The sequence below is a fragment of the Tamandua tetradactyla genome, chromosome 7 (assembly GCF_023851605.1).
Source record: "Tamandua tetradactyla isolate mTamTet1 chromosome 7, mTamTet1.pri, whole genome shotgun sequence".
Classification (NCBI taxonomy): Eukaryota; Metazoa; Chordata; class Mammalia; order Pilosa; family Myrmecophagidae; genus Tamandua; species Tamandua tetradactyla.
The window spans coordinates 37,356,267-37,373,891 of record NC_135333.1 but is presented as its reverse complement, the minus strand read 5'-3'; the positions used below and the strand labels follow the sequence as shown (position 1 = coordinate 37,373,891).

The 17,625-nt window shown below is 42.9% G+C and overlaps 1 protein-coding gene across 11 annotated transcripts in view; it reads left to right on the top strand.

Annotated features, from left to right (window-relative positions):
• Positions 1-17,625, top strand: part of EFCAB6 (EF-hand calcium binding domain 6) — a 357,426-nt gene that overhangs the window by 256,915 nt on the left and 82,886 nt on the right. For all 11 annotated transcript variants that reach the window (XM_077169111.1, XM_077169107.1, XM_077169109.1 and 8 more), the window contains one exon: positions 6,927-7,045. In XM_077169111.1, the coding sequence (XP_077025226.1) occupies positions 6,927-7,045 (119 nt within the window). The remainder of the gene's footprint in view (positions 1-6,926; positions 7,046-17,625) is intronic.

Sequence of the window (17,625 nt, the reverse complement as noted above, 5' to 3'; positions counted from 1 at the left end):
ATGCTACTCATTTATGAGTGATATGTGTTGTAAATATCTTCTCTGAGTTTATGTTCACTTAGCATAAACTCCCCATTTTCCTAACCTCCCACCTCTGGTAACCACTATTTTGCATTCTGTCTTTAAAAATTTGCTTATTCCAAGTATTTCATATAAGAGAAATCAGACAATATTTTTCCCCTTGTGTCTGGCTTATTTCAAACATTCTTAATATGGTGTCTCTTAACAAAGTTAAGTTCTTTTTTTAAATATAGTCAACTTTATTGAATATTTCCCTGCGAGTCTTGTTTAAGAAAGCCTGTCCTACTTTGAAGTCATGAAAATATTTGCCTAGGTTCTCTTGAAAGAGCTTTATAGTTTCACCTTTAACATTTAGGTCTTAAAATATGGAATAGGTTTTTTAATATGTGATATAGGGGAGGGATCAAATTTCACTTTCTTCTCTATGAATACCCAGTAAGTTGTCCCAGCACCATTTGGTGTGAAGTTCGCTCTTCTCCCCCACTGACCTGCAATGCCACCTCTGCCCTCCGTCACGCCCATGGGGGATTCAGAGTTCCTTATTCTGTTCCATTGGCCAGTTTGACACAGCACCAGTGTGTGTGTCACACATCTTTTTTTTAAAACAATTGATTAATTTATTTTTAACTGTGGTGAAATACATATAATATAAAAAGCATTCTAACCATTTTAAGTGGGCAATTCTTTGACATTAAGTACCTTAACAATACCGTGTGGACTTTCACTACTATCTATTTCCAGAAGGTTTTCATCATTCCAATCCAAAACTCATACTCACTGAGCACAAACTCCCCATTTTCCTAACCCCCACCTCTGGTAACCACTATTTTGCATTCTGCCTTTAAAATTTTGCTTATTCCAAGTATTTCGTATAAGAGAAATCAGACAATATTTTTCCCTTGTGTCTGGCTTATTTCACGCAAACGTGATATCTTGAAGTTTCCTCCATGTTGCTCCACATACCAGGACTTCACTTCTTTTTATGGCTGAATAAATAACATTCTGTTGTATGGATATGCTACATTTTGTTTATTCATGCTCCCATTAATGAACATCTGGCTTGCTTCCACCTTTTGGCAATTGTGAATAATGCTGCGATGAACCCTGCTGTATATATATCTGAGTCCCTGCTTTCAATTCTTTTGGGTATTTACCTAGGAATAGAGTTGCTGGGTCATATGGTAATGATATGATTAACTTTCTGAGGAACCACCAAACTGTTTTCCATGGTGGCTGCACCATTTACATTCCCACTAACAATGTATGAGGGTTCCTATTTTTCTGCATCCTGACCAACACTTGTTATTTTCAGGTTTTTTAATAATTGCAATCCTAGTGGGGGTGAGGTGGTATCTCATAGTTTTAATTTGCATTTCTTTAATGGCCAATTATGTTGAACAACTTTCCATATACTTATTGTTCATTCATACATATTCTTTAGAGAAATGTCAAATCAAATCCATGGCCCATTTTTAGTTGGGCTGTCTTTTTGATGTTGGCTTGTGGGAGTTATTTATATATTCTGGAAAGTAAACTCTTATCAGATATGTGTTTTCCAAGTATTTTCTCCCATTTATACATCGTCTTGGTCACTTTCTTGATAATGTTCTTAGATGCACTAAGGTTTTAAATTTCGGTGAAGTTTATTTTATCTATTTTTTTTATTTGGGGGATGGTCTCACTATGTAGTACAATTTCCTTTTTCCTTTTTAAAATTTTTGTTCTATTGCCAAATATACACTCTAACATTTCCCCTTTTAACCACATTCAGATGTATATTACAGGGCTGTTAAACAACGTTCATAATGGTATGTTTCTTTTGTTGCTTGTGTTTTTAGTATAAAATTAAAAAATCCATGACAAATTTCCCATGACTTCTTTTTTGTGTTTTGTTGCCTTTATGTAGAGTTACACTCGGATTCCCTTCTTTCCTTTTCTCTGTATTTTTTAGTTACTTTCTTAGTGGTTGTCCTTGTAATTACACTTAATATTTTAAACTAATAACAACTTAGTTCAACTAGTACCAACCTAGTATTAATAGTATACAACCTCTCTACTCCTACATATCTCCATCCCACCCCCTTTAAATTGTTATTGTCTCAGATTACACCTTCATACACTGCATGCTTATTAACATAGATTTATATTGTTATTTTACACGTTTGCCTGTTAAGTCATACTTGGCTGGGGAAGGAAGCAGTTCCAAACCAAAAGTACAGGATTTTATTTTTATTTACATAGTTACCTTTATCAATGTTCTTTCTTTCTTCTTATGGTTTCAGGTTACTGTCTAGTGTCATTTTATTTCAGCCTGAAGGACTTCCTTTAGCATTTCTTTCAGCTGTTGTTTATCTGTATGATGTCATCATTTCTCCTTCATTTTTGGAAGATAAGTTTGTTGGATATAGAATCTTGGTTGACAGATTTTTTTCTTTAACGAAATTAAATGTGTGACCCCACTCTCTTCTGGCCTCTGTGGTTTCTGACGAAACGCCCACTGCTAATCTTATCGGAGTTCCCTAGTATGTGACAAATAGCTTCTCTCTTGCTGCCTACAGAATCCTCTTTTGGGGTTGCGCTCTAATGTGTCTTGATGTAGATCTTTTACAGTCTATCCTGCTTGAAGTTCTTTGAACTTCCTGGATGTACATTGATAACTTTCATCAGATTTAGGAAGTTTTGGCCATTATTTTTTCAAATAATTTTTCTTTGAACTTCCTGGATGTATATTCATAACTTTCATCAGATTTAGGAAGTTTTGGCCATTATTTTTTTCAAACAATTTTTCTGCCCCTTCCTCTCTCTCTCATACTTCTGGGACTTCAATGATGTGTTTGTTGGTACACTTGGTGGTGTCCCATAGGCCCCTCAAGCTTTGTACAGTTTTCTTTTTTCTTTCTGCTCCTCATACTGGATAAAATCGATCATATTCAGGTTTGCTGATCCTTTTTTTTGCCTGTCACATCTGCTGTTGAATCCATCTGAAGAAATTTTATTTTAATTACTATACTTTTGCAACTAAAATTTGTTTATTTCCTTTTGTGTGTGTGTGTGTGTGTGTGTGTATGCTGTGTGACGGGGGTCCGCATTTCATTCTTTTTCCATGTGACTATCCCATTCTTGCAACATTATTTGTTGGATATTTTTTTTTTTTGGTGGGGAGAGACAGGGAGTATACAGGCTGGGAATCAAAGTCAGGTCGTCCACATGGCAGGTGAGAATTCTACCACTGAACTACCACTGCACCCCCTGTTTGGTTCCTTTTTATAATTTCCATCTCTTTATTTTATTTGAACAGTGTTTTTTCTAATTTCCTTCTGTTCTTTGTATGTGTATTCCTTTAGTTCACTGAACATATCTAAGAAGGTTTATCTAACATCTCTGACTGATAGTTCCAATGTATAAATTTCCTTAGGGATAATTTCTGGAAAAATCTTTTTTTCTTGTGAATGGGCCATACTTTCCTGTTTATTTGTGTGTTTTGTAATTTTTTGTTTGGAACTGGACATTGCAAGTAATATGTTACTGTAACTCTGGAAATCTAGTTCTTCCATGCTTTAGGATTGCTAAGGGTTTTTGTTGTTATTCTTGTTTTTATTCCTGTTGAGGGATGAAGCCATCAATTTGTGAATTTTCCATATTTTTCTCCCAGAATGCAAATGGAAAGTGACAGGATTAAAAAAAATAGATATTTCCATTTTAAGAACTCTTTGCCACTTTTCCCTGAAAAGAGTTGTAACAGTGGCTGCCCTCAGAGCTGGCCCCCGAGCCATCTAAAGTAGCGGGTCCAAATCAGTGATCAGTACTCAGTCCACAGAGCCCCATATTTTGGAGCCCACCTGTTTTGGAGGACTAGGTCCTTATGGCCCGCCTTGGCACCAGAAAGCTACATCAGGATCCTGGACTATAGTCTCCACTGCTGCCTGCCATGCAACTGGGGGATCCGAGATGGTAGCTGCTGCATGGAGGGTGAAATTCACCAATATTTATGGCAGTTTACAGTCACTGTGTTCCACTAGACTTCAGAGTTTCAAAATAGTTGATTCAAACAGTTCCTGACAATTCAGCAGTTGTTTTGGTGAAGAGTCTGACTCCTGCAGCATGCTCTTTTGCAGTCTTCCCGTAATCCTCTCCTGATAAACCACATCTTTTAAGTCACTATAACCTAATAATACACCTTAATAACTGGTAGGCAAGTCCCTCCATCTTAGTCTTCTTCAATAATTTTTTAATCAGTTTGCCAAGTTCCACAAAGGGAATAAAACAACTATATTGGCACTTTTTTGGAGAAATCTTACATCTTTACTACTTTAAATCTTCCAATATGTGGACAGAGTATATCTCCATTTATTTGTTTTTAATTTTTATTGAGGCATCTTCACACACCAAATGCTCCATCCAAATAATTCGAGTGGCTCACAATATCATTGCATAGTTGTGCATTCATCACCATGATCATTTTTAGAACATTTGCATCACTCCAGAAAACAAAATTAAAAGAAATAAGAAAACTCCAAGTATCCCATACTCCTTACCCCTCCCTTTTTCCATTTATATTTTTTACTTTTTTTTTTTTTTTTTTTTTTTTGCATGGGCAGGCACTGAGAATCAAACCTGGGTCTCCAGTATGGCAGGCAAGAACTCTGCCTGCTGAGCCACCATGGCCCACCCTCCATTTATTTTTGAAAGACATCTTTAATGCCTTTCAATAAAGTTTTAAGTTTTTCTGTATGAAGGTCTTGAATACAACTTGTAAGATTTATGCCTTGGATTTGACATTTTTATGCTATTATAAATGTTACATTTTTAAATTAAATTTTCTCTCTGGTATATAAAATTATTATTGGTTTTGCATATTGATAAAGGATCCAGATTTCTTTCTAAATTCTCCCTTTGTATTCATTTATTTTTGGAGTCTTTATATTCCTATGAATACAAAATAATGTCGTTTGTGAATAATGACCTTTGTATTTCTTTCCCTCCTATCTTAATACCTTTCATTGCCTTTTCCTTCTTAATTGCACTGGCTGAAACCTCTGTATTGGTTTGAAATGATGTATGTACCCTCGAAAAACCATGTTTTAATCCTAATCCCTTTTTGTAAAGGTAGCCATTTCTTCTAATCCCTATTCCGCATTGTATGTCTGAAACTGTAATTTCCATGGAGATGTGATTTTATCAAGAGTGGTTGTTAAACTGGATTAAGTGGAAACATGTCTCCACCCATTTGGATGGGTCTTGATTAGTTTCTGAAGTCCTATAAAAGAGCAAACATTTTGGAGAATGGGAGACTCAGAGAGAGCAGAGCAGAATGACATAGCCACAAGAAGCAGAGTCCACCAGTCAGTGATCTTTGAAAGTGAAGAAGGAAAATGCCTCCCAGGGAGCCTCATGAAACAGGAAGCCAGGAGAGAAAACTAGCAGATGATGCCATGCTTGCCATGTGCTGTCTCACTTGGGAGAGAAACTGTGAACTTCATTGGCTTTCTTGAACCAAGGTATCTTTCCCTGGATGCCTTTGATTGGACATTTCTATAGACTAGTTTTAATTGGGACATTTTCTCAGCCTTTGAACTGTAAACTAGCAACTCATTAAATTCCCCTTTTTAAAAACCATTCCATTTCTGGTATATTGCATTCCGGCAGCTAGCAAACTAGAACAACCTCCAATACAATGTTAAATAGAGTGGTGCTAGAGATAATCTTGTCCTATTCCTGATCTTCAAGGAACTGTTGCATCTTTCACCATTAAGTATGATTCTGCAGAGGTTTTGTGTAGTGATACCCTTTATATCTACCTCATGGTGTTATGAGAGTTAAATGAGCTATTATTTGGAAGCAATTTAAAACAATGCCGAGTGCTGTGTGTGTTAGCTGTTTTTATAGTCAGTGATTCCTCTTAAATATCAGCAACTCCCCCAATACATTTTCTGCCCCTCAGGGACATTAAAATTGTACTGAAGGACAGACAATAGCGGTGCAGTGGCAGAGTTCTCACGTCCCATGCCAGAGACACGGGTTTGATTCCCGATACCTGTCTATGCCAAAAAAAAAAAAAAAAAATGGTACCGAAGTAGGGAATGCTCCAATCATCCAAGAAAGCCTCTGCAAAGTACACTATGGGCTAAAATTTTATTGTCGGCAGGCCCAGAGGACTCTCTATCCAAAATCTGAGCCCCGAATATTCTTTGTTTCCAGATTATATAGGGTAGTAAGCAAGGTGGGATTTATTATGGGAATGGGTGGTAAACACTGGAAAGGTACAATGGGACGTGAGCAGAGGACCCCTGTTCTGCAGACGTGACCAGAGGCAGGATCTGCAGCCGTGACCAAGGGCAGACAGATGCTGCAAACATTTTGTCTTACTCCATGCTTTTTACATACTTTAATAGTACATAATTTCATACATAAACTCATAAGATGATACGCATGAATACACATAAATTTATAAAGTTATACAACAATAATACTGAGGTGATACACATGAATTCATAAAGTTATACAATAATGCTGAGGTTAAACTTGTAAACTACCTCAGTTCCATATCACTTTGCCATACCAGTTGGATTCTAATGACCCTCATTTCCCCCTCTGATAGCCAGAGGGCCAAAACCACTGGCTATGAGGCACTGTGGGCTATAATCTCACATCCACTTGGTTTGGTTGGTTGACCCCTATTTCTAATGGTTTTCAAACCCAAGATTTTGGTTAGAAGAATCAAGGCCATATACCTGAGACCATTCCTTCTAAGGATGTCTGGAACTTAAATAAGGATGCAATTAAGTGGGTGGATGGAGACAGAAATGCCTTAATTTGTTCCAAATATTAACTATTGAAAATTCTTTATACTATCCTGTTGTAAACAAATTTTGTATGTTACTAATTATCACCTTCTGATATTATAGAATTTTATAGAAACTGATAATGAGGGTAATGGCATTCTTCGACGGCGGGATATAAAGAATGCACTCTATGGTTTTGATATTCCCCTCACACCAAGAGAATTTGAAAAGCTTTGGATGAGGTAAGTGGGGTCTGAATATTGGCTCTTCTCCATTTCACCAGCCTTGGGTCCCTTGCTACAATTACCTTCAGCACAAATCTTTCATTCCTCCTCCCGGGTAACATAAACTGGGAATGGCTTTCATTTGGTTGCATCTCTCCTCTATCTGCATAGAAAGATCTGCATAGAAAGCAGACATGGCAAGGATGTCATGTCCCTGAAGGTGTAAGAAACCCTCATCAATGATGCTTCACTTGAGAAGTATGTGTTTCTTGAAACTAGTAGTTCAAAGTCATTCTTTTACTTTTTTAGAGAAATAAGTCACTTTCAAAAGACTTGACACTGATATAACTAGCTCAGCAAAGAGAGATGCAATGGATAAAGTAAAAAAAAAAAAGTCTCTCCCCTTTGCCTAAAGATGGAAATCAATGTTGCACAACTGTTTTATAGATAAGTAATTTGTTGGAAGAAATAACCAAACTTTTGGCCACTTTGAGTAGTTTCCCAAGAGTCTCTTAAGCTGAAAATAGTACCTAATAATGGTTGCATTTTTCAAAATGTATTTTAGGTTTAGTATTCTGAATTAGGCCCCTAACTGGGTTATTCCCTGTGTAGATGTTTAAGTTTCAAGATACACTAACAATGTGGTTTGTTCCAAGTTCCAAATCCATTTTTTAATTACTTCCTTCTTCATTATTTGTTAGTTGACGCTTGCATTCCCTTAGGATGGTATACTGATATCATACGTCCACTCAGAAGGCAAGCTCACAAAGCAGTTCATGTAATTTTTTAGCTTTTCATCTGTTCAAAGTGGAAGCTGAAATGTTGGCTGAGTTTAGAATTAAGTGGGCTGTTTTGTGTCTAATTTAGAAAAGCGACTTGAAGTTCTTACAAAATCCTTATTTCTTTTTTAGATCAATTCCAACACAAGGCCAATTTACACTCCCTATCCATTTTCTTTTTCAAGAGATTAAATTCATGGTTCCAACTGAGTTATCAAAAGATCTCCAGAGAGTGATCAAATGTTTGTATCTCCTACCCTGTGGACCTTTGGGGTGATTCACAGGTGACTTAAGTGGTCCCTGTCCTTGGGTAGCTGACAGTCTGTCTGGGAACAGGAAACAGTCACACAAATAACTTTGAGCTCAGTGTTAACACGGGAAAATACTATAGCAGAGAACAAGGCAAGAACCCAAAGCAAAAAGCAGGAGTACTGGGGAGTTTGGGGGATCAGGAAGCATCATGGTGGGAGTGGTATTGAAACAGAATTTCAAGGGATGGAGCTGGGGAAGGAGAGCACTTGGAATAGAGAGGGCTGTCTGAACCCCAAGGGCACTGCAGAGTCACTCCATCAGCAGAGAAAGGGAGCACAAGGCTCAGTCCCCTCAGCCAGGTCCTTGTTTCCAGGCCTTCGGGAACCCCTTTGAATGAGGCTGGGACATGAACAAAACCATGCCTTAGGAAGATGACTCAGGAAACAGTTCAGGGAAGGGATCAGATGGGGCGAGGGGTAGACCCACTGGGAGAATGTGGTCCCCATCAGAGTAGGTCAGGACAAGCCCCTGAGCTCGTGTTGGAGTCGCATGCCCCCACTAAGTCCATAGTGGGAACAAAGGCACACTGAGCTCTCTTGCTTAGGCCACACAGAACATGCTTGCATTTTCAGTAGAGACAGATGCTAATTTTACATATTCTTACCTTATTTTGAAACTGTTTGGAGACCAAAATTTTGCCTACTTTTGTTTAGTTGACCTGAGCCACCGTGGCTGGGTGGGGACTCTGCAATTGGATGCTGGGCATGACTCTTTCCTCTGCCCCTGCCAGCTGCGTGGCCTCCCAACCTCACTATCCTCATCTTCAAAATGGGTTTATTCCCTAAGGCTGCTGTGGGAATTCAGCTGAACAATATGTGCAAAGTGCTTAGCACAGTACCTGGTACAGGATAACTACTCACCAAATTTAACAAGCCCTCACCTCATTTGTTCCTTCAGCAAATAAACACCTAGTAATGTGGGTGTTAGATCGATTCCAACACAAGGAACGGGGAATCCAAACTGGCTTGGGGAGTCCAAACTAAATAATAAAGACTTTGCTTTCTCCCCTCAAGAGGTGAATGCAGTCTTTAGAAGAAAACTCTTTGTAAATGACTACTTGCAGTGTGGTGGTCCCTGAGGGGATTTACAAAGGCTTCCAGCTAGATGACCTTTGAACTTGGAATTGGTCTGAGTGGCGTATGGCTGGGTGGGGGTGCACCCACGAGCACACTGAGTTCTCAGTGGCTTACAACAGAGGTGCTGTGGTGCAGGGTGGGTGGCAGGGGAGCTCATCACATGCTTGTTAAGGACCAGGCTCCTTCCATCAGCATCCCACCATCCCCTTGTCCTCTGCATCTTGCAAGCATGTGGGGTGAAAGAGCACAGAGGGTCATGCGGTCAGTTTTGTCGGGGCCAGGCCTGGAAATAGGTCCATTGCTGTGCCCACATTCAGTCGGCCAGAGTCCGCTCATGCGGCTGCACCCACCGGCATGGGAGGCTAAGAGAAACCTGTAGATATGAGCTAGGAGGGACAAGAAACAGAAATGGGGACTCATACTCTATCTGCTGCACACGTGCAGGCATCTGAGGTAGAGGAAACCCCTGGAGGGTAATGTCATTGCCAGGCAGGAAAACAAAAACCACTCCTAATGTTTACAGCCAAGAGAAATTGGGTGCAGTGGTGGTTACTAAGGTTTTGGAAGGGCTGGAAGACTGAAAAAGGGAATGTGGCATTAGTCAGAGGCCAGGGGTCTGCTGCTGCCCTGAACTGGAAGAGCCAAGAGGAGGAGATGTTACCCAGAAACCTGGAAACTGCTCCCCGACCCAGGGGCTGGAGGAGCTGAAGGAAACACCATGTTTTTTGGAGATCAGGAAGTTGCTGCTAACCCTGGCCTGGCACCCACAACAGCCCAAAGCCACTATACACTGGACTGCTTCACAGAAGCTGCTAGAATCTCAGCTGTTGGCTGAGAAGGAGCCACTGACCCCATCAGAGGCACCACAGGAAACAGTATGGCTCTGCCCTCCCCCACGTGCCTTCTGGTCCAGCACCTTCCTTTGCAGAGCCTCATAGCAGCAGTCCCAGGGGTGGGAGTAGGGCACTCTGAGCTGATGTAGGGGACCGAGTGTGGGGTTTAGAGCCACCATACAAACATCCATCCTAAAGAGCAAAGGGCATTGCTATACTCGGGCTGTTGAGCAGTCTGGGGGACTGACATACAGGGAGCAGAGGAAGGGCAGATGAGGCCATGCGTCAGCTGGAGGCAGATCACAACGGCCTGTATGCAAGCTGAGGAGCAGGGGCTGGGTCCTGAAGGCTGAGGGCTTAGCAAAAGACATAGGTAGGCCTGCATTCTAGAAAGATCAGCCTGGCTACGGTGAGGAGTGCTGGCAACAGGCAGGTGAATTAGGGGTTAACTTAGTGGTTCAGTTGAGAGGAGGTGCTACGAGGTTTGGGGAAGAAGGGAAAATTAGCCTTTAGGGGCATGGCTGTGGCAGCTGCAGGAGGAGGCAACAAGGAGCTGCTCAGGCTCAGTGTGACAAGTCGTGCCCAGAACCTGCTCTGAGCAGACATCTGCTCCCATGTCCCAGCGCAGCCCTGACTGAGCCGCGTGGCCTTGAGCCGGTGGCTTAACCTCTCTGGGCTCAGTTATCTATCAAATAGAACATAATTCCTGGAAGCCAGCTGCCACATTAAGCACTAAAAAATATAGGAGCAAAAAGATAATGTCAATTTGCATTTTTTTTTCTGATTACAATGTGTGTACACACTCATTTTGGAAAACTTGGAAAATCCAGAAAAGCATAAAGGAAAAGAAAAGACAGCAGCCAATAAATGGGCCAAAATCTACTCAGCAGAGCTGAGAAGCCAAGCTCACCCAATCGAGAGTTTTTTCAGCCTTTCTCTCCCTGTCTCCATCGTTCAGTTTAGTTGCCCTGAGCCTCCCAGTATGATATGTGATAACAACAATTCTCCTTGCCCGCACAGTCCACTCACTCTGAAAAGCCACCTCTCCATCATGGCAGGAGGCATGACAAGCCATGCTTGGGGACATGGAGACCCCACAGCATGTTGTCAAGGCACCAAGGGGCCACTTTCAGTTGCTGTAACAACGGAAGGGGTGGCTGGGTCTGAAACGGTGGCAGGACAGGCATCTCCCCTAAGGCTGCCTCACAGGGTTGAGGGTGACACACACATGTGCCCCAGAGAACAGGCCGCAGGGAAGTCGGGGAGTAGCTGGGGTGGACAGGAAGTTTAGGCAGGTCCAAGTCAACAGAACAGGAGAGACCCCAAAAACTGGATAGGCAGAAGCAAGGAGGACAATCATGTCCTGCTCTTTTGAAAACACAAAACTAGAACGTCTAACAACTACATTGTTGTAAGAAATAAAATTGCCAACATTCAATATTCATTCAGTGTTCCTTGTGCACCTACAGAGTGCCTATTTTCGGGCCACGTGTTCACCTGGAGGGTCTCCTGTATGCTGAGCAACTAAGTAAATACAATAAGCCCTGCGTTTTCTTTCTGTTTTCACCCAAAGTCTGCTGCAGACCTAACAGCTCTTCTGGATGAGGAACTTCCAATCAGTGGCTTGGGGCTGATTGGCAGCCTGTATCTCCGTCATCTCAGGAGCGGGCTTCCAGGTCAACCAGACAGAGTCTGGGCATCTGGACGATCATGCTCACAGCCCATGGCCCAGAACTGGCCAGTGCCTCCGGCTGGCCACACAGGGCTCAGCGGAGTGGGGAACGCACAGATGTCTAGTGAGCAGGAGGTGCCTGTGCCCGAGCTGATGGTGAATCGAAAGAACAAAGGAGGCCACTGTGAGAGGAAGCATGCTCTCAGGGTCATTGAGCATAGATTTCAGGAGCATTCCATTTGGTTTGGTTTGGTTTGGGAAAGTCTATTAAGGATAAATTAAAAGATGGAAAGATATCCCTCCCTTCACTTGCTCAGTCATTCAGTCAGTCATTTTGCAGTAATGTGTCAGGCCCTGTGCTAGATTTTGGGGTCCCAGGAGGTGAAAGGTGAAGGAAAGGTGGCTCCCGGCTGGGCGGGGGAGCAAACCCGCCTAGCCAGCAGCAGCGTGGCAAGGGAGAGAGCAGCACTGGTCGGCCATGTGCGGTAGCCACGTGGGTGATGAAGGAGGGACTCCCAGGAGATGCTGAGTTGTCGTAATAAACAGTCATTAGTCAGGAAAAGGAGCCGGCAGGAAGGGAACAGGGTAACTCAGTGAGCAGCAGAGGCCCAGAGCTGCAAGGAAGCGGGAGGAAGGGGACGTGCCGAGAACAAGGCTGCTGCTTCTTTCGGAAGAACCCGGCCTGCAGCCTGGGTGGGCATGGGGAACCCCAGGACCCCAGGAGGCACCCCAGTAGGGAGACACATTCATGCACTCCTTCTGGAACCTCGTTTCAGCAGGTGGAACTCAGCCGTTTCACCTAAATGTCTAGAAAACACACCCTCTTGAAAACATGTATGATGTGATATTCTCTGCATAAGAGCTTGTGACAATAAAAACAGCAGATCTAAAACTTTGCTGAAAAGCCATGAAGTAGAGAATGCATTGTCAAAAGTCACACAAGAGAAAACTAAATAGCAAAGCAGCAGTCTCAGAAAAATCAAGCTGGATTATTAGTTGTATAAAATCAGCTAATAAAGCTGATTTGACAGAGGTCTGGCGGGAGAATTAATGCCCACTTTATGCACAATCCTTGAGAAGGGGGGACAGTAGGTAGGGTACCTGTCAGAATGCAAATATAAAAAGAAAAATCTGTGTGAGAAAGCGTCTGTCAAATGGATCAGCTCATGCGAGGAAGACTTTCAGTTTGCCGATGACAAAAAGTCAGGTCACCTTTTCGTTGGCTCCACAGAGGCGGAGCCTAGAAGGAACCTGCTGGGTGCCTAGCTGGTGGGACGGACACCAGGCCAAAGAGAGCCTCAGGGTGGGGACGGATTTGAAAAGGTTGAATGAACAGGGCCTTACACTTAGAAAAGATGGAATGGGACATGAGCAGAGAGATTAGAAGGGCTGTGTATGAAAGGAGGGTTCAACTTGGATGTGTCTAGCCAGGTAGATTTTTAGTTCAGCTGTTATTTCAGTTGCAATTGTGCAATCTGGTATCCAGAGCTAGAGTGGGCAGTGTTTGAAGGGGCAGGCATGCATTCAACTGAAGCTAGACTGCAACTAGTTGGGGGAATTTAGAGAGGTTTCAGCCCTGGATGGGGACTTGGAGCATATGGCATCTAATCTACTGGGATTCCCTCAGGATTTACCAAATGTGCCCATCAATCAGGTATGACCAGCCCGGGCACTTGGACACTTTCCATTTGAAGAGCTGCTCTTTAAAGTATCAGACCCCTCCCAAGAGGAACCTGCAAGAATCATTATGTCCCAAGCTGCACAAGGCACCGTGTCTACCTCTGCTGCATGGCCTGGGTCATCGGGGGCTGCTTATTCCAGCAGCAGGTTATTCCTTTGATGGTGCCTTTTAACTCTGGGGCCCGTGGCTCTAGAAGATGTTTCTGTCATTCGTATATGAATCCAGTGCCTGAATTGAGCATAAAGGGCCTGTCATGGTTAGGGACATGTGTCAACTTGGCCAAGTTGTGGTACCTGTTCATCTGATTGGGCAAGCGCTGGCCTGTCTGTTGCAATGAGGACATTTCATAGGATTAGGTCATGATCACGTCAGCTACATCCACAGCTGATTCCATTTGTAATCAGCCAAAGGGGAATGTCTTCTGCAATTAGTGATGCTAAATCCAATCATGGGAAGCCTTTTAAGGAGGACTCAGAGGAGACAGGTTCCATTCCTGCTTTGGCTGGTGAGCCTCTCCTGTGGAGTTCATCCAGGTCATCCATTGGAGTCATCAGCTTCGCAGCCTGCCCTGTGGATTTTGGACTCTGCATTCCTATGGTCACGTGAGACACTTTCATAAATTTTATATTTGCAAGTGTTCCCTGTTGATTCTGTTTCTCTAGAGAACCCTAACTAATACATCTTGGTACCAGGAGTGGTTCTTAAGGAACAGAATCTTAAAAATGGGTTTTTATGAATGGTTTTTTACTCTGACTGGGCTCAGAGACACTAAGGACTCTGATTCCCATAGTCAGAATGACACTCCCAATCCATGGACTGAGTTGGCAAAGGAGATAGTCAAAATATCATCATTCGATTCTCCTAATGCTTCGCTTGTACGAAGCCAGACTCTGGGGGATAATGTTTTTGACACCTTTACAGAGTTTTGTAGAAATAAGAGTTATAGAGATGTTGGTTGGTTGTTGTTAGATACACTGTCTACATTAAAGGGTGAAAGGGATGGGCTTAAGGCTTCAAACAAGAAGCTTAAGTGCCGTCTGAAAGATGTAGAGGTTTCTATGAGTATCCTGAAGGAAAATTTTATTTCCTGTAGCCGTAGACTTGAGATCTCTGAAAATCAGACTCAGAATCTTATTGTTAGAGTAGCAACTTTACAACGTAAACTGAAATCTCAGTCTTGCATGGTGTCTGCCGTTAAAGTGAGGGCATTGATTGGGAAGGAGTGGGACCCTGAAAAATGGGATGGTGACATATGGATTGATAATGATGTTGGGGGTGAGGTTGAAACCCTAGGTCATGCTGAGCCTTCTTTAGATAACCCTGTAATAGTCTGCCCTGAGGACATAGCTGCCCCACCTCCAGCCTGCCTTGAGGAATTGGCCACCCAACCTCCTCCTGAAGGGATTAGCCCTAGAGTTATTAATCCTGTTTCACCAGATGAAACTGCAAATGAAAGCCCTGAAGCAAATGGCTTGGAAGATATTTCTAATTCTTTTCATGACCCACCCCCACCACCCCTCATTTCTTCTAGACCTATAACTAGACTAAAGTCCCAACAGGCCCCTAAAGGTGAGGTACAAAGTATCAGACATGAGGAGGTACGTTATACTCCAAAAGAACTGTGTGAGTTTTCCAATTTATATAGACAGAAATCAGGGGAATATGTGTGGCAATGGATTTTAAGAGTGTGGGATAATGGTGGGAGGAATATAAGGCTGAATCAGGCTGAATTTATTGATATGGGCCCACTAAGCAGAGATTCTGCATTCAATGTTATAGCTAGAGCAGTTAGAAAAGGTGTTAACAGCTTGTTTGGGTGGTTGGTTGAAACATGGATCAAAAGGTGGCCAACATTACCTGAGGTTGAAATGCCAGAACTGCCCTGGTATAATGTAGATGAGGGGATCCAGAGGCTTAGAGAGATTGGGATGTTAGAGTGGATTTATCATGCAAAGCCTGCTCTTACACCCCAGGAATGTCCAGAGGATGCACCTTTTACCAGAACAGTGAGAAATAAATTTGTGAGACTAGTACCATCATCCCTCAAGAGCTCTGTGGTTGCACTTCTCTGTAGGTCAGATATTACTGTAGGAACTGCTGTCACTGAGCTGGAATCCTTAAACACAATGGGGATGACAGGATCCCGAGTTGGCAGAAGCCAGGTGGCAGCACTTAATCACCAAAGACAGGGTAGACGTGGGTATTATAATAGACAACAAACTCAAAGGAGGCATCAAAATTATATGACACGCAGAGATTTGTGGCATTGGCTAGTAAATCATGGGGTGCCTAGAAATACAATAGAAGGGCAGTCTACTAAATTCTTATTGGAGCTGTATAAACAAAAGAGTTCTAGGTCAAGGGAACAGAAGTCTAACCTGAATTACAAAAACACAGAGTCACGGCCCCTTAACCAATTTCCAGACTTGAAACAGTTTACAGACCCTGAGCCCCTTGAATGAAGGGGAGGCCAGGTCCCTATGGGGGATAAACCTGTTACACTGCCACAAATTTATACTGTTAACCTTCCTCTAAGTCTTCCCCAAGGAGATCGACGGCCTTTTACCAGGGTAACTGTGCATTGGGGAAAAGGAAATGATCAGATATTTCGGGGATTATTAGACACTGGTTCAGAAGTGACATTAATTCCAGGGGACCCAAAACGTCACTCTGGACCACCAGTCAGAGTGGGGGCTTATGGAGGCCAGGTGATCAATGGAGTTTTAGCTCAGGTCCGTCTCACAGTGGGTCCAGTGGGCCCCCGGACCCATCCTGTAGTTATTTCCCCAGTTCCGGAATGTATAATTGGCATAGACATACTGAGCAACTGGCAGAATCCCCATGCTGGTTCTCTAACTCGTGCAGTGAGGGCTATTATGGTGGGAAAGGCCAAGTGGAAGCCACTAGAACTGCCCCTACCAAGCAAAATAGTAAATCAAAAGCAATACCGTATTCCTGGAGGGATTGCAGAGATTACTGCCACTCTTAAGGACTTGAAAGATGCAGGGGTGGTGATTCCCACCGCATCCCCATTCAACTCTCCTATTTGGCCTGTGCAGAAAACAGATGGGTCTTGGAGAATGACAGTGGATTATCGTAAACTCAACCAGGTGGTAACTCCAATTGCAGCTGCTGTTCCAGATGTAGTATCATTGCTTGAGCAAATCAATACATCCCCTGGTACCTGGTATGCAGCTATTGATCTGGCAAATGCTTTTTTCTCAATAGCTATTAGTAAGGACCACCAGAAACAGTTTGCTTTCAGCTGGCAAGGTCAGCAATATACTTTCACTGTCCTACCTCAGGGGTATATCAACTCTCCAGCCCTATGTCATAATCTTGTTCACAGAGACCTTGATCGTTTCTCCCTCCCACAAGACATCACACTGGTCCATTATATTGATGATATAATGTTGATTGGACCTAGTGAGCAAGAAGTAGCAACTACTCTAGATTTACTGGTAAGGCATTTGCGTGTCAGAGGATGGGAGATAAATCCAACAAAAATACAGGGGCCTTCCACCTCAGTAAAATTTCTAGGTGTCCAGTGGTGTGGGGCATGTTGCAATATTTCTGCTAAGGTGAAGGATAAATTGCTGCATCTGGCCCCTCCCACAACCAAAAAAGAGGCACAACGCCTAGTGGGTCTTTTTGGATTTTGGCGACAACATATTCCTCATTTGGGTGTGCTACTCCGGCCCATTTATCGAGTGACCAGAAAAGCTGCTAATTTTGAGTGGGGACCTGAACAAGAGGAGGCGCTGCGACAGGTCCAGGCTGCTGTGCAAGCTGCTCTGCCACTTGGGCCATATGATCCAGCAGATCCAATGGTGCTGGAAGTGTCAGTGGCAAATAGAGATGCTGTCTGGAGCCTTTGGCAGGCCCCTATAGGAGAATCACAACGCAGACCCTTAGGATTTTGGAGCAAAGCCTTACCATCTGCTGCAGATAACTACTCTCCTTTTGAGAAACAGCTTTTGGCCTGCTACTGGGCCTTAGTAGAGACTGAACGCTTAACCATGGACCACCAAGTTACCATGAGACCTGAGTTGCCTATCATGAGTTGGGTGTTGTCTGACCCACCAAGCCATAAAGTTGGGCGTGCACAGGAGCACTCTATTGTAAAGTGGAAATGGTATATACGAGATAGAGCCAGAGCAGGTCCTGAAGGCACAAGTAAGTTACATGAAGAAGTGGCACAAATGCCCATGGTTTCCACTCCTGCTGCCACATTACCTTCTCTTT